The sequence below is a fragment of the Aquarana catesbeiana genome, linkage group LG05, assembly GCF_042186555.1.
Source record: "Aquarana catesbeiana isolate 2022-GZ linkage group LG05, ASM4218655v1, whole genome shotgun sequence".
In the NCBI taxonomy this organism is placed as follows: Eukaryota; Metazoa; Chordata; class Amphibia; order Anura; family Ranidae; genus Aquarana; species Aquarana catesbeiana.
Window position 1 is genome coordinate 413,590,021 of NC_133328.1, and position 22,803 is coordinate 413,612,823.

Here is a 22,803-nt window from a genome sequence, read left to right on the forward strand (position 1 = left end):
AGGGATCAGAGGTGCCCCAGCCAGCAGTTGGGAGATTGGAGGTCTCGCCCAGGGGTCAGCAGTGCCCTAGCCAGGAGACAGAAGGTCTTGTTCCTGAAGTCAGGTTGGCTCCTATAGGGTTGTCAGGAGAACCCCATATCCAGAGGCCAGGATTGGGCTGTGTAGCAGGGCACTGCAACTAAATGCTAAGAGAGGCATTAGAGCTGCACAACACAGTCAGAGGGACTGGTAAGAAGAGCAGCTGTGCCGCCAACAAAGAAGCCGGGTAGCTCAGTATTTTCATGTACATATTGATGTAGAAGGACTCCTACGTGGGCAACTGACATTCTGCTTTATCTATTAAAAATTGGCTGCCGTGCCCTCAAATATAGTTTGGACTGGCACAACTCATTGAATAACCACCTACCACATGAGTATAATCTCCCCAATACCACCATATGTATGGAAATGCTAATATTTGTGACACCTTTCCATGAAGGCCAAAGTGAAGGTAGCAGTGCATGACATCATTGTTTAACCCTGCAATGTACATTGCACTTAGGGGAAACTGGGTAATCTGGAAATATCTCATTACTGAAATCCCCAAAAGATATAATAAACCATCTAACGATTCAACATGCCAGCAGCTGACAGATTACCTACAAAACTGGTATGACTAACAGGTTTCTACCTATCATATGCATAAATCTAATTTTAGCTTTGTGTTACTACTCATTTTAAGTAACATTTTAAATATATAGGAAACAAAGGAAACAGGCGGGGTGTGAGAAAATTGAATCAAGCAAATAAATGTGATGACTAGATGTATTTCCATCAGGTCTTATAAATGAGCCCCACTTGTTTATAACTATATTTGTAATAAATAGCATGACTGCTTCAGTATAGTAATGCGCCTTCTGTGTAGCAACTATAGAGTTAAGTGTTTATGAGGTAGTAGGTGAGACAATGAACATAAGACCACTGGGATATGGAAAATTGGTATCCTTCAGTGGCTGCTCTTAAGTAATTCTTACAGCAGATCCGATGCTTTTAGACAGAAGGTCCAGTGGGAGACGCAGCTCAGGACGTGATGCTTCTGCCTGAAAAACAGCTCATGATCTCTCATTAAAATATATGCTGTCAGTGCTTCAAGATACACAGGTTCTAATATTACAGTGAAACCTAATAATTTGATTTAATAATATACATTCAAAGCTAGAAGTTCACTGCTGATGTTTCATTCAAGAGGGACAGGAGTTATCAATATTTGACTCATGAAGTTTAAAGTATAGATCTGAGAAGACTACCAGACAGCTGAGATCAGTAAAGCCTGATACACACTAATGCCCTGTACACCCGATCACACATTACATAGTTACATAGTAGTTACATAGTAGGTGAGGTTGAAAAAAGACACACGTCCATCAAGTCCAACCTATGTGTGTGATTATGTGTCAGTATTACTTTACATATCCCTGTATGTTGCGGTCATTCAGGTGATTATCTAATAGTTTCTTGAAGCTATCAATGCTCCCCGCTGAGACCACCGCCTGTGGAAGGGAATTCCACATCCTTACCGCTCTTACAGTAAAGAACCCTCTACGTAGTTTAAGGTTAAACCTCTTTTCTTCTAATTGTAATGAGTGGCCCCGAGTCTTATTAAACTCTCTTCTGCGAAAAAGTTTTATCCCTATTGTGGGGTCACCAGTACAGTATTTGTAAATTGAAATCATATCCCCTCTCAAGCGTCTCTTCTCCAGAGAGAATAAGTTCAACGCTTGCAACCTTTCCTCATAACTAAGATCCTCCAGACCCTTTATTAGCTTTGTTGCCCTTCTTTGTACTCGCTCCATTTCCAGTACATCCTTCCTGAGGACTGGTGCCCAGAACTGGACAGCATACTCCAGGTGCGGCCGGACCAGAGTCTTGTTAGAGCGGGAGAATTATCGTTTTATCTCTGGAGTTGATCCCCCTTTTAATACATGCCAATATTCTGTTTGCCTTATTAGCAGCAGCTTGGCATTGCATGCCATTGCTGAGCCTATCATCTACTAGGACCCCCAGGTCCTTTTCCATCCTAGATTCCCCCAGAGGTTCTCCCCCCAGTGTATAGATTGCATTCATATTTTTGCCACCCGAATGCATTATTTTACATTTTTCTACATTGAACCTCATTTGCCATGTAGTCACCCACCCCATTAATTTGTTCAGGTCTTTTTGCAAGGTTTCCACATCCTGCGGAGAAGTTATTGCCCTGCTTAGCTTAGTATCGTCTGCAAATACAGAGATTGAACTGTTTATCCCATCCTCCAGATCGTTTATAAACAAATTAAATAGGATTAGTCCCAGCACAGAACCCTGGGGAACCCCACTACCCACCCCTGACCATTCTGAGTACTCCCCATTTATCACCACCCTCTGAACTCGCCCTTGTAGCCAGTTTTCAATCCAGGTACTCACCCTATGGTCCATGCCAACGGACCCTATTTTGTACAGTAAACGTTTATGGGGAACTGTGTCAAATGCTTTTGCAAAATCCAGATACACCACGTCTACGGGCCTTCCTTTATCTAGATGGCAACTCACCTCCTCATAGAAGGTTAATAGATTGGTTTGGCAAGAACGATTCTTCATGAATCCATGCTGATTACTACTAATGATATCATTCTTATTACTAAAATCTTGTATATAGTCCCTTATCATCCCCTCCAAGAGTTTACATACTATTGATGTTAGGCTAACTGGTCTGTAATTCCCAGGCATGTTTTTTGGGCCCTTTTTAAATATTGGTGGTACATTGGCTTTTCTCCAATCAGCTGGTACCATTCCAGTCAATAGACTGTCTGTAAAAATTAGGAACAACGGTCTGGCAATCACCTGACTGAGTTCCCTAAGTACCCTCGGATGCAAGCCATCTGGTCCCGGTGATTTATTAATGTTAAGTTTCTCAAGCCTAATTTTAATTCCGTCCTCTGTTAACCATGGAGGTGCTTCCTGTGTTGTGTCATGAGGATAAACACTGCAGTTTTGGTTACTGAAGCCCCCCGATTCACTCGTGAAGACTGAGGAGAAGAATAAATTCAATACCTTTGCCATCTCCCCATCCTTTGTAACCAGATGTCCTTCCTCATTCTTTATGGGGCCAATATGGTCTGTCCTCCCTTTTTTACTGTTTACATACTTAAAGAATTTCTTGGGATTTTTTTTGCTCTCCTCCGCTATGTGTCTTTCATGTTCTATCTTAGCCGTCCTAATTGCACCCTTACATTTCTTATTGCATTCTTTATAAAGTCTGAATGCTGAGGATGATCCCTCAACCTTGTATTTTTTGAAGGCCTTCTCCTTTGCTTTTATATGCATTTTTACATTGGAGTTAAGCCATCCAGGATTTTTGTTCGCTCTTTTAAATTTATTACCCAATGGGATACATTGGCTAATGCCCTTATTTAATATGCTCTTAAAGCAAACCCATCTCTCCTCCGTATTCTTTGTTCCTAATATTTTATCCCAATTTATGCCTTTTAGCAAGGTTTGTAGTTGAGGGAAGTTGGCTCTTTTGAAATTCAGTGTCTTTGTATTCCCTTTATGTTTCCTATGTGTGTGATTTATACTGAAACTAATTGACCTGTGATCCCTGTTACCTAAATTGCCCAGTATTTCCACATCTGTGATCAGGTCTGTATTGTTGGTAATCAGTAGATCCAGTAATGTTTTATTCCTAGTTGGTGCATCTACCATCTGACCCATAAAATTGTCCTGCAAGACATTAAGGAACTGGCGAGCCTTAAATGAATGCGCGGTTCCCTCCGCCCAGTCTATGTCTGGATAATTAAAATCCCCCATTATGATAACACTTCCCATCCTTGCTGCTAATCCAATTTGTGATAGGAGATCCGTCTCCACTTCCTCCTTCAGGTTAGGGGGCCTATAGCATACTCCCAGTATTATTTTCCCCTTAGCTTCATCCCTTTGGAGCTCTACCCATAAGGATTCCACCTCCTCTCTAGCTCCCTCAGTGATGTCATCTCTCACATTCGCTTGTACATTATTCTTGATATATAGGCATACCCCTCCCCCTTTTTTACCCTCTCTATCCTTGCGGTATAGGGTATACCCTTGAATGTTTGCCAGCCAATCATGAGAGCTGTTGAACCAGGTCTCTGAAATTCCCACAAAATCCAAATCCTCCTTGTACAACAGTATCTCTAGTTCACCCATCTTGTCTGCCATGCTCCTGACATTGGTGAACATGCCACATAGTTTAGACCGGTCGCATATTGTCCTCGTATTGGGTGTTTCAAAATTGCAACTAGGACTTGCTACTATACTCACCTTGTGTTTTTGTGCTTTGGTTAACCTACCACTAATGCCCCCAACACTACCCTCTGGAATATCATCCGCGCTGGCTATCACTGTCTCTGGACCCCCCCCCCCATCGCCTAGTTTAAAAACCCCTCTAACTTTTTGGCCATCTTCATTCCCAGCAGATCTGCCCCCTCCTCATTTAGGTGCAGTCCGTCCCTTCTATAGTACCGGTTACCGACTGAGAAGTCGGCCCAGTCCTCCAGGAACCCAAACCCCTCCTTACTACACCAGCTCTTCAGCCACTTGTTTACTTCCCTAATCTCCCTCTGCCTTTCTGGTGTGGCTCGATGTAGCGGTAGTATTCCTGAGAATACTACCTTGGAGGTCCTTTTCCTCAATTTAGCACCTAAGTCCCTAAAATCGTTCTTTAGGACACTCCATCTGCCTCTGACTTTGTCATTGGTGCCAACGTGCACCATGACAGCCGGGTCTTCCCCAGCCCCTCCCAGTAATCTGTCCACAAGATCCGTGATGTGCCGAACATTCCGACAACAAAATCCATGTTTTTTTTTTTTCGACGGATGTTGGTTCAAACTTGTCTTGCATACACACGGTCACACAAATCTTGTTGGAAATTCCGAACATCAAGAACGCTGTACAACACGTACGATGAGCCGAGAGAAATTAAGTTCAATAGCCAGTGCGGCTCTTCTGCTTGATTCCGAGCATGCGTGGAACTTTGTGCGTTGGAATTGTGTACACACGATCTGAATTTACAAGAACGGATTTTGTTGTTGGAAAATCTGAGATCCAGATCTCAAATTTTGTGTGACGGAAATTCCAAAGGAAAATGTCCGATGTAGCCTACACACAGTCGGAATTTCCGACAACAAGCTCCCATCGAACATTTTGCTTCGGAAAATCCGACCGTGTGTACGGGGCATTATAGTTTTCTTTTTCATTCAACCCAGTGGGTTGAACGAAACAAAACTGCAAGCCCTGGTTGGTGTCACTGTACCAACAATCCGATGTTGGTACAGTGATCTCCCCTGCTGTGCTATTGTGTTCTGCCCCCCCCCCCACCAGAACACTCTGGGCAGTGCTCTCAGCTGATTCTTTCATTGGCTGGGAGCGCTGATCGTGAGTCGGTCTGCTGCTGGTTTTCCAGCATGCTCGTCTGACAGAAGCCAGACGAACACGAGCCGAATGTTGGCTGTTTTTTATTGAACCAGCCGATGTCATCCGACGTGTGTACTAGGCTTTAGTCCACGTAGAGCCAGAAAACAATACTAAACTAAACAGTACTAAAATCTCATGAGCATTGAAAAATGTAATGATGGTCTATACATTCATGTAGAAATGCTTTGCTGTTTCAAGTAAACAATAAAGGATTGCGCAGAAAATAATTTTGTTAACATCCTTTGCTGTGTGTCAGCTACTTCTCTGCCAGAAGCCCAATTTGTGGCCATTCCTGTTGAGCGCAGGCAGAACTCAGTTGCCAGCGCCCATCATTCGTAACAAAGATTTGTAGATATTTTTCTGGTTTTAATATTCTTGAGATAGAAGCAGACAGCAGAGTGATGGACTGTACACTACACACCTTGTGAAGAGCAGAAAGAATGAAGGCATTTTCTATGCTAAGTGGCTACTTCTTTTTGTCCTGGACATCAATAAGACAACAGAGTAATGGATTGTGCACAGCACAATAAGGAGCACACCATAGACCAGGGTTTTTCAACCAAGGTTCCATGGAACTCTAGGGTTCCTCCAGAGGTTGCTGGAGGTTCCATGAGCAATGAACAATGTCTGCCTCTCAGATAAGTTCCCACTGACACCATTAATCTTTTTAGCTATCTATAAGGGGCTAAGTGTAAGGACCATTCTTCCCAATGACCATCACACTAATGTGTCATGGGTTGATGGTAGATGTAGTAATTTTTAGCAGGGATTCCCCGAGATCTGAAAGCTATTTCAAGGGTTCCTCTGTGGAAAGGTTGCCATAGACAAAGGTGAGTGCTGATACTCCCCCTTCCACTGCATAACAATTGAATCAGCATTGCTGTTGTGGAGCAAAGGCAGAGCTCACTTACTTCCACCCCAATCTGTTGTAAGCATGTCTATGGATATTTTCCTTGCAGTCCGACTGCTCTGACATACCCGGTGTCGGTGTGGTCTTGGGCAAGCAGTGCTAATCAGCACTACCTAATTTTCCTCCTTCTACAGAGCAACATGATTAGACCGCAGTGGGGGGAAGGGGGCATTGTTGATCATGCTATTCTCTAGGATACAAAACGGGACAAAGAGCACTTTGTCTCCTCTGGAACAGAGTAAAGATTTTTTTTGCGAAGTGAGGCTTCTTCTTTAACCCCTATTCTACAAGGATATGTTTTTGAACAGAGGATTGTTGGACGGTTATTTACCCAGTTAAATAGCAGTCAGGTGGCTGTTCCACCCTGCATACCCAGCTGTAACTCCACAACACTGTAGTGTGGTAGCACAGGCACTAAAATATGATGAAACGCTGTTTATTCTGCATTAAAATCTCTGTAATGTATCATTCTTGCATGCATCATGGGAGCAACCGCACCTAATGCCTCTTTGTATACACATATGAAATCCTATTGGTACGCTGGGATTTTTGACCATCTATGTGGTTTCTCAAGGCAGTAATAGATTGGGGAATTTCTGAATCAACACAGAATGCTAGTCATCTATCGCCTGAATGCACGTGTTTGATAGATGTAAATGTCATAGTACAATAAATACTTTTTGCACTCAACACAGGTAATTCCATGCTTAGCACCCGGTTGGGAGGCTGCCAGGAGCATTACAAGGGGCAGATTCAAGCCACATATGGCCTAAGAGCCACTGGTTGGGTAGTCAGCTCAACATTGTTGCTAGAGCAATTAAGACTCATTTATCACATTAATCAATTGAATGGATACCTTATAAACACATTTTAAAATGAATTGATTTTGAAAAACAGAAGCTTTTTTTTTTGTTCCTGCCAGATATTCCAATTGTTTCATTGTTTTATTCCAATCCAGATTTAACACCATAGTAAGATAAACCTCTATCATAGCTGGGTGTAATAAGAAAAAGAAATGGTTCCCGAAAACATCATTTTAAAGTATAGCACCATACAATTGGCTTCTTATTAGATTGGAACAAGGTACAGAAAGGCACAGGCTGGCACAATGACTACATTGTGGCATAAATATTCACACTGATTCTCTTTAGCATATTTTTTTTTAGTAGGTCTCTTATGCATTGTATGTATTCGATCAGCTATGCATTCGTTGTTAGAGGAGACAATTGATATTGTTGTATGGATGTGCTATCTGTATTATTTTCTAGTACCAGAAAACTCAGTTTAGCATTAATCAGCTTTCTTATGTGCTGGATTTAATAATTGAGTCAGTTGTTCATTAAGTTGCTGCACAATTGCTCAAGGTAAGGGTCTGAAGACAAATAGTTATTTTTTGCTATGGATTTATGTAATTTTCCTTGACGTGTAACAGGTTGTCCGTAATGGATTATTGCACTGGGCAATTATTCAAAAATGTGAGATGAAGACTCAACTGGTGAGAGGATTAATTTAAGGCTTAACTACAGAAAATGGCTCTCGTGAATTGTCCTGCGAAAAGGATCTGCAATTTAGTTTAACCAGTCTTCTGATAAAGATACCCCACCAGGCAAACAGTACATTGATAAAGACCTCCCTCTGCTTTCTACTCCTGTCAGGACAATCTAAGGCTGGCCATACTTTATACAATTTTCTTGTACAATTTTTCTTTTAGATTTACCAAAACCATATAATATGAGGTCAAACCTTAACACTTTAAATTTGAGTGCATTCAGATAGGCCCCTTGCACTACATAGTTGAAGGTAAACCTAAAGGAAATCGAATAAGAAAATGATATAATGTATGGCCAGCTTAAGTGTGATCTTAGCAAGATGGATAAGCAAAACGCAGTGTAGTGGAGTCTGGTTGGCTCCAAGTGTTTCTCTCCCAGCCTATGTGCCGCTATGCTAATGACAGAACAGCTCTATCTCTGTGGGGAGCGATCGCGGGTGGCCGGCAGATTTCGCATCCGCCAGACCAGCTGATTGGCTCCCCTGTTGCCAATCAGCGCGCGATCGTGCCCCCCCCCCACTGGCTATTGCAAGAGTGCCGACCTGCCACAGAAAATATGCGGTAGGCTGTCAGCAACTGGTAATCCAATACATATTTTATGTGTTTCATTACTTTCTACTTTTTATTATTTAAATTGATTCTATATTACAATATAAATGCAGGGCACTTCAGATAAACACTGCAAACAGAAAACATCAGTGTTTATCTGCATGTCGAAGGCTTTCATGTTTGTCAATAGAGCCTTCAGCCTTCATGTGATCACTATGTCAGAGCTGACATAGTGATCACGAAATTGAGATCCACTCTGGTTACTCATCATCAGTTGGGACCCGGCTGTCACAGTCAGGATTAAGTACAAACAGAAATGCGACGTGTCAGCTGCTGGACCTCAAAGGGGAGAACGCATATGAAATTGTACTCTGCACAACGTGTCATACAGGGAAATGTTCATATACAAATTTGGTGAAGGGGGTTAACACTCCATAATTAAATAAAATGACTGCTTAATAATGGACTTTTTAAAGGGTGCAAATGCCTTCACTCCTACAGGTAAATAGCCCCTTACTGGAATCTTTGGATCTACCCCCAGGTTCCCTTTAATTTTTCAATCTATTGGTACCTATTCAACCCGTTGGTGCTATATGTTAGATTCATATTAGCCCTTTTGCTTCAGGGTGTGGCGATGTAGGCAAACAAGTCCAGTAAAAGACTTGAGCCAGGCAAAGGTGAGGTGTGTGTAACTTCTGCTCTAAATTTACCCTCCCGGTGTTAGTCTATTTTGTTTATGTAAAAGCAAAAATTTAATTCGATCTTAGAACTTCTTATAATACAGTGAGGACGGAAAGTATTTAGACCACCTTAAATTTTTCACTCTTTGTTATATTGCAGCCATTTGCTAAAATCATTTAAGTTCATTTTTTTCCTCCATTAATGTACACACAGCACCTCCATATTGACAGAAAAACACAGATTTGTTGACATTTTTGCAGATGTATTAAAAAAAAAAACCCTGAAATATCACATGGTCCTAAGTATTCAGACCCTTTGCTCAGTATTTAGTACAAGCACCCTTTTGATCTAATACAGCCATGAGTCTTTTTGGGAAAGATGCAACAAGTTTTTCACATCTGGTTTTGGAGATCCTCTGCCATTCCTACTTGCAGATCCTCTCCAGTTCTGTCAGGTTGGATGGTAAACGTTGGTGGACAGCCATTTTTAGGTCTCTCCAGAGATGCTCAATTGGGTTTAAGTCAGGGCTCTGGCTGGGCCATTCAAGAACAGTCACGGAGTTGTTGTGAAGCCACTCTTTTGTTATTTTAGCTGTGTGCTTATGGTCATTGTCTTGTTGGAAGGTAAACCTTCGGCCCAGTCTGAGGTCCTGAGCACTCTGGAGAAGGTTTTAATATGAGTGTGGTGTTGCACTAATCCTATGCTCTAAAATCAAAAAACAAAAAATATAACTTAAATATGAAGGCACAATAGTGGTGGTGATCTCTAAAGTGCAAATATAGTGCAATCGGCCATCTCAGCCTTGCTGGTGTATATTACTGCAATAACGTGAAGATAAAACCTCTAACTAGGAGTGCCTAAAACTGTGTATATATCATAAAAAGCATATATCATCGTTTAGACAAAATTAGGCTCAAGAAAATGGTAAGCTAAACATAAAACAAATATATAAGTGCTCAACAAAGTGATCCTGAAATCCTTATATAGAAATATTAGTACCACATACAATCTGCTGAAAAATAAAAAAATAAAAAAACTTAAAAATACAACAGTCTGCTGACTGAGCAAGTGTGCACCTGGTATCTCTCAGCATATATCTGGTGCATGTATATAGCGTAAAGCGTGCTCTTAAGGTGTAGTACAGTCCTCTCCTAATTGTGCAAAAATTAAAGTGTATCACTGAAAATATTCTATACAAAGTCCAGAACATGTGATCCACTCAGTGCAAAATAAACGTGACACAGGTGATAAATATCTCTTCATGCAGCACGACACACATTGGTGGGCAGTGGCCCCTTACCTTAAGGTAATGGGGTACTCGCATATATCCACTTTATAGTGATGGCAGCCTTTGGTTGTAAATACCATGGGGTAAGCAAACAGTGGGGGCGGTGGTAGTACATTCCTATCCTGGCTTGTCTCCTGTATAGGCGTACGTCTCTCCAAGTAGTGTCCCGGTGTCACCGAGATAAACCTGAAAGGAAAATCCACAATAGTATAATATTGTCTGATAACAATAGGATTTTATTGAAGTGTACAGGTACTCACATTAAAAACATGATACTGGGCGGAAATCCGATGAGCAGCGAGCTCGTAATGCAAAATACAAACATAGAGTGCCTTTCCCGTCCCTACGCGTGACGTCACGACACACATGACTTCTTCAGGGGATACAGGGAGGCACTAAGTGTGTCCTTAAATAGCTGGCTCATAGGGTATAATGGGCGGCCATTTTCCTGAGGCCGCAGGAAGTACTCAATCGGCCATATTGCCTAAGATGGATAGGCGCGGCTATGCTCTGGGGCGTCCAATCATATTAACAGGGGGAGGTTCATTTCACAGGCAGCTGTGCGGGGACTGGCCAATCCACGAACATGCACATAGCCACTGTCAGCAAAGGGAGAACATTATTATACCGGCGTGACGGTCCGTATAATAGCCTGTGTACAGCGGCAATTTATAACACACAAAACGCTGCCGTCCATGAAAACAGAAGACAAACCAGAGGTGTAATCGAAGGGGGAATTTTGGTTTACAGGCTAGGCTGGTGATATAGAGTCCTAGCACAGTCAACCAGAGCAAGCTAGTCTAAAAATAATTAAAACTTGTAAATATTGCAGATAATGCTGGAGCGAATCTCTATGAATAGTATATGTAAAATATATATATAGTTTATATAAAAACCGATCAGTCAGGGAAAGGCATTCTAAAAACAGCAAGTATAACGTGACACATTTACATTCCAGTGACCAGAAAGTACTAATGCATAATAAATACGTAAAGCTATCGTAACACAAAGCAAGCATTCTGTGCATGATGTGGGGGTATATATATTTGACTATGGAGTCCTAAAGATCCAGATTAATATGTGTGGGCTATGTGTATTAACCACATCCTAACCTGTATACATACTCATTGATGTGAATGGTAAATAAAAATATCAACTGGAATTACTATAACATATCTATCTTGGTATGCTAAAAACTCTTGCAATTAGTGTGAGAAGGGACAGGTTGGCAGGGTGATGAGAAAATTCTGGATAATGAACTATTAAAATAAGTGGTAATATGTAATATTACAGAATTGCGAATAAACATTAAAAATTTTAAAAAAATCAATAAAAAATGAAAAAATTAAAAAATGTTAAAGTTGGTGTTAAAAGTTGCTCAGGAAACAGTTCAGATCAAAATCTATATTGAGGCCTCTTGGCGAGAAAGTGTCCAGGGTGAAGATCCACCTGGACTCTAGTTGGCTCAGGGTCCTAACTTTATGTCCTCCCCTGCCAATGCCTCACATAGGGTTCAATACCCCAAAATTTAAGGTGAGAGGGATCTTTATTATGACATAGCAAAAAATGCCTGGATATGCTATGTTTATCATATCCGTTTATAATATTTTTCACATGCTCTTTAATTCTCACTTTTAGTGGTCTTTTCGTCCTACCTATATATTTAAGCCACAACTACATTGTAGGGCATATACAGCCCCCTCTGTGTTACAACAGATAAAATTTTGTATTTCATAGGTGTCTCCCGTGGATGTAGATGAGAAGTGAAACACTTTTTCATTGGGGCGTCTCATTCTAACGCATGCATAACATCTTTTGCAAGGGAAGAATCCTTTCCCTGAAAAGAATGTGAAGGCCTTTTTTGGTGGATCAATCACGTTTTTCGCCAATTTGTCCCTAATCAACGGAGCTCTTTTGTAAATAAACTTGGGATTTTTTTGGTAGACTCCCCTGTAGTTGCGTATCTGCCAACAGGATATGCCAATGACGTCTTATTATTTTTTCTACTTTCTTGTGTTGAGTTTTAAAATCGAGAATAAATGCTGGCCCTTCTAGTGGGCGTTTTTGCACTGTTTTATCCTTGATCAGAGCATTTCAATCCATTGCTACTACTTCTGAGGTTTTCTTGTTTATATATCCTTGGTCATAACCTTTTGCAGCGAATCTGACTCCTATTTTTTCTGCCGGTTCCAGGAAGACTTGAAGTTTGGTACAGTTTCTCCTCAATCGCATCAGTTGGCCTTTTGGAACGTTATAAAGCCAATTTCTGTGGTGGCAACTTTCGATTGGGAGATAACTATTCCTGTCCACGTTTTTAAAGTGCGTTTACGTGCCAAAAATTTGATCCTCTTGTAAAATGTCCGAATCTAGGAACGTTAGCTTCTCTTCACTTATGTCCCAAGAGAGTTGGATGTTTACATCATTTGTATTGAGTTTCTCTAAAAAGTGCTTTAACTGGTTTATATCGCATCCCATACTATAAAAATATTGTCAATATATTTTTTATAAATTAGTAGTTCTTCTGGTTGGTGGTTAAAAACAAATTCCTCTTCCCATTTTGCCATAAAAAGCCCAGCTATGCTGGGGGCAAATTTAGCGCCCATGGCTACGCCGATATGTTGGTGGTAATATGTGTTATTATACCAGAAATAGTTGTTTTTTAAACTAAAGTCCAAACATTTTACCAGGAACCTCCTTTGTAAACATGACAACTCAGAATATTTTCTCAGACCCCATTTGGCCGCTTCACATGCCAGATGATGAGGTATAAACGTATAGAGGGATGCGACGTGTGCCGTGGCCATAATGTACGTCTTGTTTCTTCGGGGGATCTCTTCCAGGATTTGTAAAATGTGCTTAGTATCACGCAGGTACGCCCTCGTACTCTGGACCACTGGTTGTAGGAAGAAGTCTATATATTCACCTATCCTGGATGTCAATGAGTCGATCCCGTTCACTATTGGCCTTGGGGGTGGATCTATTGCACTTTTGTGGACTTTTGGTAGAGAATAAATAATGGGGGTGCGACATGAGTCAGGTACAAGAAACCTTGCTTCTTTTATTCTTCTTCGTTCCCAAGTATACTACTTGTTCAAGCGCTTTCCTACATCTGAACATCGGGTTGCTTAATAATTTCGTATAGGTGTTTGCGTCATCTAGCATATTCATCATTGATTTATGGTATTGTTCTTTCGACAGAATCACAATACCTCCTCCCTTGTCCGCTGGTCGGATCACAATTTCTTTCCTTCTCATCAGCTTGCGAATCCCACTCTTAATATGCTTCGGATCTTCCCTCTTCTTGATCTTCAGATCCTTAATCTCATTCACCACGACTCTTAAAAACTTTGATATGTTTATTGTCTTTAATCGGTGGATTAAAAACTGAACTGTTCCTTAATGTGCTATGTAAATTATTATCCTTTCCCATTTCTGTATATCTAATGGGATTTCCTGCAATGTATTTCTGGATATTAACTTTCCTCACAAATTTTTGTATTCCAATGTACGTTTCGAATTTATCCAGGTTTTTGGTTGGCGCATATTTCAGGCCTTTATCTAAAACCCCAATCTCTTCGGGGGTGAGTGCCTGGCCACTCAGATTAAAAATGCCTTCTCCCTTCACTCTCTTTTCCTTTTGTGTTCTCTTTCCGGCTCTGCATCCTCTCTTCTTTCTGGGCTTCTTCTGAGGTATCTTGTCTCGTCCGGATTTCTGGGTGGGTGGTTTGGCCTTACCCTGTCTAAAAAAGGCTTATTGTGATCAGAATATTCATAGTGTGTCGGGTACTGTCTTCCTTGTCTATCATCTTCTTCTCTGTTCATTAGGGGGGCGTAATAGTTATACGTGGGTATTGGACTCCGTTCATACTGCCGATGATAATTCTGTTGTGAACCTGTCCTTTGACCCTGCCCATAATCTTGAAAAGGGCTCCTCTCCCTTGGTCTATGATAGTCATAGGGTGGTGCCCTATTTTCTCTATGATCATAAGTCGTTCTTCTCTGATCTCTGTAATCGTATGGCGGTCCGCGTTGGTCCCTCTGCTCATGTGGAGGTCTTTGCCGATTGTTCCTGTATGGAGGTCTCCTGTTATTTTTCCAATAGTACGGTCTCTTACCTCCATTCTGTAATATTGGGGTCTCCTCTCACCTCTGTGTGGAGTATGTTGATGGTAGTACGTGTTTCTCTCGCCATAGTCTGTATTACTCGGTATCGGGCCTTCACCGCCATCTCTTGGGGCCTGATAACCGGGATATGGAGTATCTGGCCCGGGTGTACCATTGGCCTGTTGTGAGTATACCCTCACTGTCTTTTCAGGGGTAGAGTATGTAGAACTTAACTCGCTTTTTCCTATTTGGCTTTGCCATTTGAACACTTGGTTATTCCAAAAGTCATTCGTGTCCCTAATGTGTTTCTTGCTTTTCCTTTGTTGGACTTCTTTATCCTTCTTCACCAGATCTTTATTCAATTGTGTGGTTAGATTTTTAAATTCAGTCGTATCTTTATATAACTCTAGTTCTTCTCTAATTTCCAGAATATTTTGATCTAACTTCTTATTTTTTCTTTGCTTTCTCTCTAGGAGGAAAGTAAGTAGCTCTAGACCCTTATCGTTATAGAATTTAAACCATTCCTCGTTTGATTCTGGATCAGTCAAGCCATCATTCGGGGGGACGTCCCATCTCAATCTCCTTGGGACTATGTTCTCTTTCAAGTAGGTCTCGAAGGTGCATATGTCCCACCACAGGCTCACCTTCTTTTCCATGTTATGCCCTAATTTCCTCAGGCTTTCTAGATCCAAATTCCTACTTGTGTTGTATTAGTCGTGCTAAAAACTTCATCTAGATTCACTTTCCTTTTCTCCATGTAAGAAAATACCTCCATGATGGCAGCAGGAATACATGGAGATAGAATACAAGACAAATGAGGGGTATTCCTGCGCTATCTTAATAATTGGGGACAGGGAGATAGGAAAATAGAGAGTAATGGTGTATCTATAATACGGAAAAGCTGCTAACACCGAGTAGGGTACAGCCTGCCCCTCGCTGGGATAAAGTCGATATGAGTGTGGTGTTGCGCTAATCCTATGCTCTAAAATCAAAAAACAAAATCAAAAAACAAAAAGTATAACTTAAATATGAAGGCACAATAGTGGTGGTGATCTCTAAAGTGCAAATATAGTACAATAGGCCATCTCATCCAGGATTTCCCTGTACTTGGCCGCATTCCTCTTTCCCTTGATTGCAACCAGTCGTCCTGTCCCTGCAGCTGAAAAACACCCCCACAGCATGATGCTGCCACCACCATGCTTCACTGTTGGGACTGTATTGGACAGGTAATGAACAGTGCCTGGTTTTCTCCACACATACCGCTTAGAATTAAGGCCAAAAGTTCTATCTTGGTCTCAGACCAAAGAATCTTATTTCTCACCATCTTGGAGTCCTTCAGGTGTTTTGTTTTAGCAAACTCTATGTCTGCTTTCATGTGTCTTGCACTGAGGAGAGGCTTCCGTCGGGCCACTCTGCCATAAAGCCCCGACTGGTGGAGGGCTGCAGTGTTGGTTGACTTTCTACAACTTTTTCCCATCTTCCGACTGCATCTCTAGAGCTCAGCCACCGTGATCTTTGGGTTCTTCTTTACCTCTCTCACCAAGGCTCTTCTCCCCCGATAGCTCAGTTTGGCCGGACGGCCAGCTCTAGAATGGGTTCTGGTCGTCCCAAACGTCTTCCATTTAAGGAGGCCACTGTGCTCTTAGGAACCTTAAGTGCAGCAGAATTTTTTTTGTAACCTTGGCCAGATCTGTGCTTTGCCACAATTCTGTCTCTGAGCTCTTCAGGCAGTTCCTTTGACCTCATGATTCTCATTTGCTCTGACATGCACTGTGAGCTGTAAGGTCTTATATGGACAGGTGTGTGACTTTCCTAATCAAGTCCAATCGGTATAATCAAACACAGCTAGACTCAAATGAAGGCGTAGAACCATCTCAAGGATGATCAGAAGAAATGGACAGCACCTTGACTATATGAGTGTCACAGCAAAGGGTCTAAATACTTAGGACCATGTGAGATTTCAGTTTTTCTTTTTTAATAAATCTGCAAAAATGTCAACAATTCTCTTTTTCTGTCAATATGGGGTGCTGTGTGTACATTATGAGGAAATAAATTGAACTTCAATGATTTTAGCAAATGGCTGCAATATAACAAACAGTGAAAAATTTAAGGGGGTCTATTCTGTCCCCACTGTAGATGTTCTGTTTTCTGTCTAGTATGTTTTGTAGCCTAATTTACTGCATATGCTGAGTATTCAGTAATTTGAACTCACTTTCAGGCTGAACATCTCACTCAGCGTGGAAAGCCTCTTCCACATCAAGAGTCTCTCGAGATCGAGACTTTGGAGGAGAAACCCGCCAAACGTTCTACCATTACTATTGAGGACCTCACAGAAATGGAGCGCCTGGAGGATTTAGACACTTGCATGGTGAGTGATATTTACTGACACTAGTGACCACTTTTGTTTGTATAAGTGGCTGGTTTTGTAGGGGACATTTAAATGCTTGAAAGCAAGCCTGTAATAAAAAAAATAGGCTTCCATTGCTGATCAGTTTCAGAAATTGCTAGTTGCCTGGTTGAATGCTCATCTAGATTACCTCAACGCTTTCAAAGTCAATGATCCAGAATAATTATACAGTTTTGGAGTTCTGACTTCTCTTACTGCATGCATGTTCTAGGTCAGGGTATCAAGAGGATTTAAATTCTCGAACACACCCATGCTCACACAGTTTGAACTGGATAAACTGGTGTCTTTATTGAACCTTACCAACTATGTAACTATATTCCATGTAGAAGGGGTCTATTTATTATTGTTTTCAGACAACTTTCACCCAAGAGTCAAACATTTTTCCAATTTAATCCAGTTCAATAATGTGTGAATCTTGGATGAAAACATTGATAAATAGTCCTAATTATTAAAATCGGTGGATTAACATGACTGCTGGACAACTAGCATTTAATAGTAGTGATCAGTAATGGCAGCCCCATATTGTTGTAAGCACTGATTTACGTTAAATTTGTATTTTCTTGTCTTTTATAAAACATTGGCATGATGGCAAGCATTGGTGTCTATAGTTTTATGTCTTACCATGTAAAAGAGCCATAACAGAAGAATAAGATGAGAGGAGGGGAATGGCCAAACCTAATGGTTTATTCAGACAGAACAGGATAAATGATGTATTATGTATGAGCTTTCCTTGTCCATTCAGCTGAACTCAGAAAATACAGTAGAAATGTACCTGAAAAACTTATGCTATTGAATGATCTTAAGAGCTGACGCTGATGTGGCATTTATACAGGAAACACACTTCGGAATGGGAAATCCTCCATGCCTTAGAAATCAATACTTCCCCTTGTCTTACCATGCCACCAATGTAGCAGCTAAATCCAAAGGAGTGTCTATACTCCTTTCGGGTACAGTACCTTGGACATGTAACGATACTCTGGACACTGAAGGCCGCTATGTGTTTATTAAGGGATTGATTGGGGACATGCGGGTGACACTGGCCACCGCCTAATGCCTGGCAAGATGCCTTTCTTCACTACACTAAGCTTTTCTCTAAAAACAATAAAATTTATATTTGAAAAAAGAAAGAAAATACAGTAGAGGTTATTACTGCTATTTGTGTTGATAACCCCAGCAAGTAAAGTGTGCACATGTTGTGATTTGATCTATGTGCTTCAAAATAACAATATAAAGAGAAACAAATAAAAAATATGCCTCTGTTTTTTAAATGATGAAAGGGTAAAAGACACCTTACCTAGTATACTTGTGTAAATCGAGTGGGAAAATAGCATGCCGTCTGGTTTTGCAGCAAAATTCTCCAGTGAACAAGTGTGTTACTGAAGGCAGTACAATGTGTGAAAACTAACAAAGCCATCATAGTACAATAAACTGAACTGTACTGTGTTTTACATACTTTTTGCATGAAGAACATCTTTAGTTCCAATGGATAGAAAAATTATTTAGTCTTTAGAGCAGGGGTAGGCACCCTTTTGAGCACAGTGTGCCGAAAAATGTTTTCAAAGAAATTGAGCGTGCCGATTTTATAACAAAAAAATGCCAACTTCACACTCTGTCACGAAAGGGATTTTTGATTTTTTTATAAAGTAAATGCTGTAAACGACTTGAGTAGTAGTGAGAAATTAACATCCTGCACTCTCACGCCTCAGATCAGCCCCAATTCATTCAACTCCACACCTCAGATCACTGTCCTTCCTGCAAATGGGTTTCACCATTGTACCCCCCTGCGCATCTGCCCCAGCACTGTAACCCCCTGCACTTCTGCCCCACCACTGTAACCCCCTTCACATCTGTCCCACCACTGTAAGCCCCTGCACATCTGCCCCACCACTGTAACCCCCTGCACATCTGCTCCACCAGGGGCAGGGTTTCAGTAGTAAGTGACGCAAAGGTTCAGGAATAATTTCAACAAAGTTCCCAGAATCTCAACAGTAATTCCACAAACTGTCACCTGATTGTGGTTTTCTCAATCACAGTGAAATCCCTTCTTTCTGAGATTGGTAGTGGCAACCAAGCGAGTAATCTTCTTCCAGATGGTGGACGGGGCTAGCAGGACTGCGATTGGCTTTAGCAGTGGCCAATGACAGTCCTCCTCCTCCTGGACCACCTTTGACATTCAAGACGGCCTGAATTCCCCTGAGAATTGATAAATATAAGTCTTGGATGATGTATAATGGAATCTGATACCACTCTTGATGCAAAAATCATTCCAGTTCTCCCAGAGAACCTTGTTCTCCAAAATTGATAATGGTGGCTCTATGATATTGAGGTCCAGCAACTGTGGCACCCAGGAAATATGCCAGACTTTGTCTCCCTGCTTTTCAAACCATGATATAACAATACGAGCTGTGTGAATTGGAGCATTATGGTATTGGTAAATGGCGCTATCTTTGGGGAAACAATGTCTGCACCATGGGGTTCACATGGCTAGCCAGAATTTTTACATTGTCGCTGGCAGTGACTCTTCCCTTTAACGTGATGATGGGACCTGCAGAAACCATGATTGCACCACCACCATGCTTTATCATTGGCACAAGACAGTCCTTCTCGTAAGCTTTGGTCGATAGTCCAGGATTTATGGGTGTTGCACCACACTCTCCTCTTCTGAGCATTAATATCGGTCACTAGTGATTTGGTTATTGCAGCTTGCCCATAATGTTTTGCTTATGAATTTCCCTCCGCACAGTTTTTGTGGACATGGGCTTTAGAAGACTGAGATTGAGCTCTGCGGTCACTTTTGCAGCAGTTGTTTTCTTATTCCGGGTCACAATCCTGCACAATGTCCTTTTGTCTCTTTTGGTCAGCTGACCATGTCGACCACACTTATGCTTATCAGACAACGTTTTCCAGCAAACTGTTTATGCCATCATTGCCTTTGATACTGTACCTCGCGACACCGCAAATAAATTGGTAACGTCAGTCACAGAGGCACAAGCTAAGCGGGCACCAACAATTTGCCCTCTTTGAAACTCCGTAAGCTCTGACATTGCTCCGTGTCAATAGCAACACATGCAGTGAATGACGAAAGTGAGGCTTCCCACCTGTTAGTCAGCTGTCTCATCACACAGCAGAAGCAAAAGAATGTTACATCACTTCCGCTTTCAACACAAAATATACCATCACTTTCACACCTGCAAATCATCTAGTGTTTCCATATTTATCCCCGTATTTATGGAGGAGCAGTGTTCTCACTCTGGGACAGGAAAACAGAACCTCTAACCTCTTCTCTTCTCTTTTCCATAACATAGGGGGTGTTCCATAGTCTGCAGATAGCTGGCAACAATGCTAACTGTTAGCAGAGAGCACAGAAAGTTATTATTTCACAAGATTTCTGGCAGAATCAAGAGGTGATTTTGGCACTTACCGTACTTCTAACAAAGAACTTTCAGTAGCTATATTTAACAGTCCAAAAGGGAACAAGTAAGATAAATTAGTTGTAAAGCCAGCCATGCATGTATCGAAATTTGGCTGGTTCAACAGGGACCAGAAAAATGTTGATCAATATTCGATCTACCGATTGACTTCTGTGCAGCCACCCTATCAGGTTTGTCCTGATCAATCAGTGCTGCCGGCTATAGTGAGCAATGCTGATCAGTGTAATCTGATGTCTCCCGACTGTCAGAATACAATAACGCAGCGTGAAGAATTCCCCCATCCACATCAAGTGTGTGGATGGGGAAATTGAACAAAGAGTACCCCCCGGTACTATTGGGACTTTTGAGGCAAACAGTTGCCAGAGAATTAATAAGAAAATATCAATTTTATTAACAAAACATAAAACGGTGTACAACATCACCAATAGAAGTTAAAAGGAGGTATAAATGACTGTGCTAGATTCCCTCCAGTGGTTTCGGGACAAAGTGCGTTCCTCCATCAGGGACACTGTTACAAATGGATCACAGTATTCTAGAAAGAAGACATATTCGTCATAGCATGTGATAAGGGATATATACAGCACAAAAGATCATTTGTGACAACAAGGGAATGGCAGGTGTAGTGAGACTCGCCTACCAAGATCACAGTCAGCAGGACAGTCCCGCTGTGAGGTCAACGACAGCAGCCGCGTAATGAGAGAGCACCCTATGCCCTGGATTGGACTGATAGGGTAGGTAGTGAGCCCCCACTGTTTCACACAAGTATCTCAGCAATGGCAACCGCTATAGATAGAGGTGTACTAAGCTGGGGATGGGGAAATTGAGTCATTGAATGAAAAAAATGAGTAATGTATGGGCTGCCTAAAGGATTTACAAATTCATTTTAAGATTATCTGATAAACAATACTGATACTCCAGACCATACAATCAGAAAAACTGCTACACTACCAGTCAAGGAGACTCTGGAGATCTTCTGAGGTGTAGATGTTGCCTGCCCAGGAACCAGATAATTTACACGAACATCAATACCAATAACAATACCAGCATGATAACCCTACAGGTCCAGCATTATCTTTCCACTTTCCTAAAATAATCAGAAAAAGTCATTACTATCTGTGAAGGTTTTGAACTGTGTAAGTAAAGTACTGTAATGCACTAGTACTTTCTTGCATCAAGAATATGAAGTCCTCAGAGAGCCGTACATTTTATGCTCTGAGTGCAAAAGGTGACAGGGTGATTACTTTTTTTCCAGCAAGTAAATTGGTTAATGAATTGGTTCATGAATATCGGCATTGGATTCTGCCACTGTACATCTTTAAATTGCAGTCCTGGTTTCGCCAAAGATTTTCATTAAATGTGTGCATGCTTTTAAAGTTTAACATTATAGTTTTACAAATCCTACAATTCAGGTACAAGACCGACCTGTTTTTACGAAACTACATTTTGTTTTTCTCTCTTACAAAAATCCCCTTGTTTTTTTTTTTTAAGAAATTTTTGATTTGGATTTGATCTTGCATCCCCTCATTCCAGGCAGCATACTATTGTCATGCTTAGCTTCTTATAAGTGAATCTGAGGGGCCTGTCCTCTAGCCATCTAGATTCATGAAAGGCTATCATAGCGCCAGTGGCACAGCCTCGGGGCTCATGAACTTTTTCACTTCATTAAGCCCTTAGATCAGCAGCTCCCTTTTTTCACATGCCATTGAGAAGACGGCACATAATAAATGCATCACTTTCACCTAATCCTTGTGGACAACAAACCTTGGTTAAATGTACATGGACAGGAGAACAAAAGGTAACCCTTTCTGATATAATGGGAGTTATGCACCATAAAAAAAGCCACTGTTTTGTATGAACTAGTACTAACAGATCTGTATACTGTTTTTGTCATAACAAAATCTTACTATCCCTAAATTGTTATGTTAAATTAAGCTCACCCATGCATAGGCCAAATGGCAGAATAATATGTATTGTTTTGCCTGTGAGACCTATTGCATAATATTTTGCTTATCCCTAACTTGGGGTATTTTATAGATGTCGTCAGCTTAGGGACTACATACATCCAATGGAGCATGCATTTAGCATTCTCTTTTGCTTCCGGGAAAAATTGTAAACTGCAGTTGCAATGGAGTACAAGTTCTCAATAGCCACAATATATTCTAAATATTTTATTACCCGTTTTCCACTGGTAAATACAAATACATGTCTTGTGATAGGTGGAAAACTTATGGTACGATCTCCATTTTTATTGAAAATATATACAGTCTGTGCCCTTGTTCCCAGTCCATGACTACTGGTAGTATGTATATTTCCTAGACACTGGTGTATAATACAAAGGATATTCTGAATCCTCAGTGGACCCATGTAAGCATAGTAAAGCTGAGCTTGATTATGTCTTGCAATGTCAGAAAAGAAGTAATA

General features: G+C 41.1%; 1 protein-coding gene across 2 annotated transcripts in view; it reads left to right on the top strand.

Annotated features, from left to right (window-relative positions):
- CARMIL1 (capping protein regulator and myosin 1 linker 1) overlaps nucleotides 1-22,803 on the top strand; it is a 475,715-nt gene that overhangs the window by 404,063 nt on the left and 48,849 nt on the right. For both annotated transcript variants that reach the window (XM_073631176.1, XM_073631177.1), the window contains exon 29: nucleotides 16,763-16,912. In XM_073631176.1, the coding sequence (XP_073487277.1) occupies nucleotides 16,763-16,912 (150 nt within the window). The remainder of the gene's footprint in view (nucleotides 1-16,762; nucleotides 16,913-22,803) is intronic.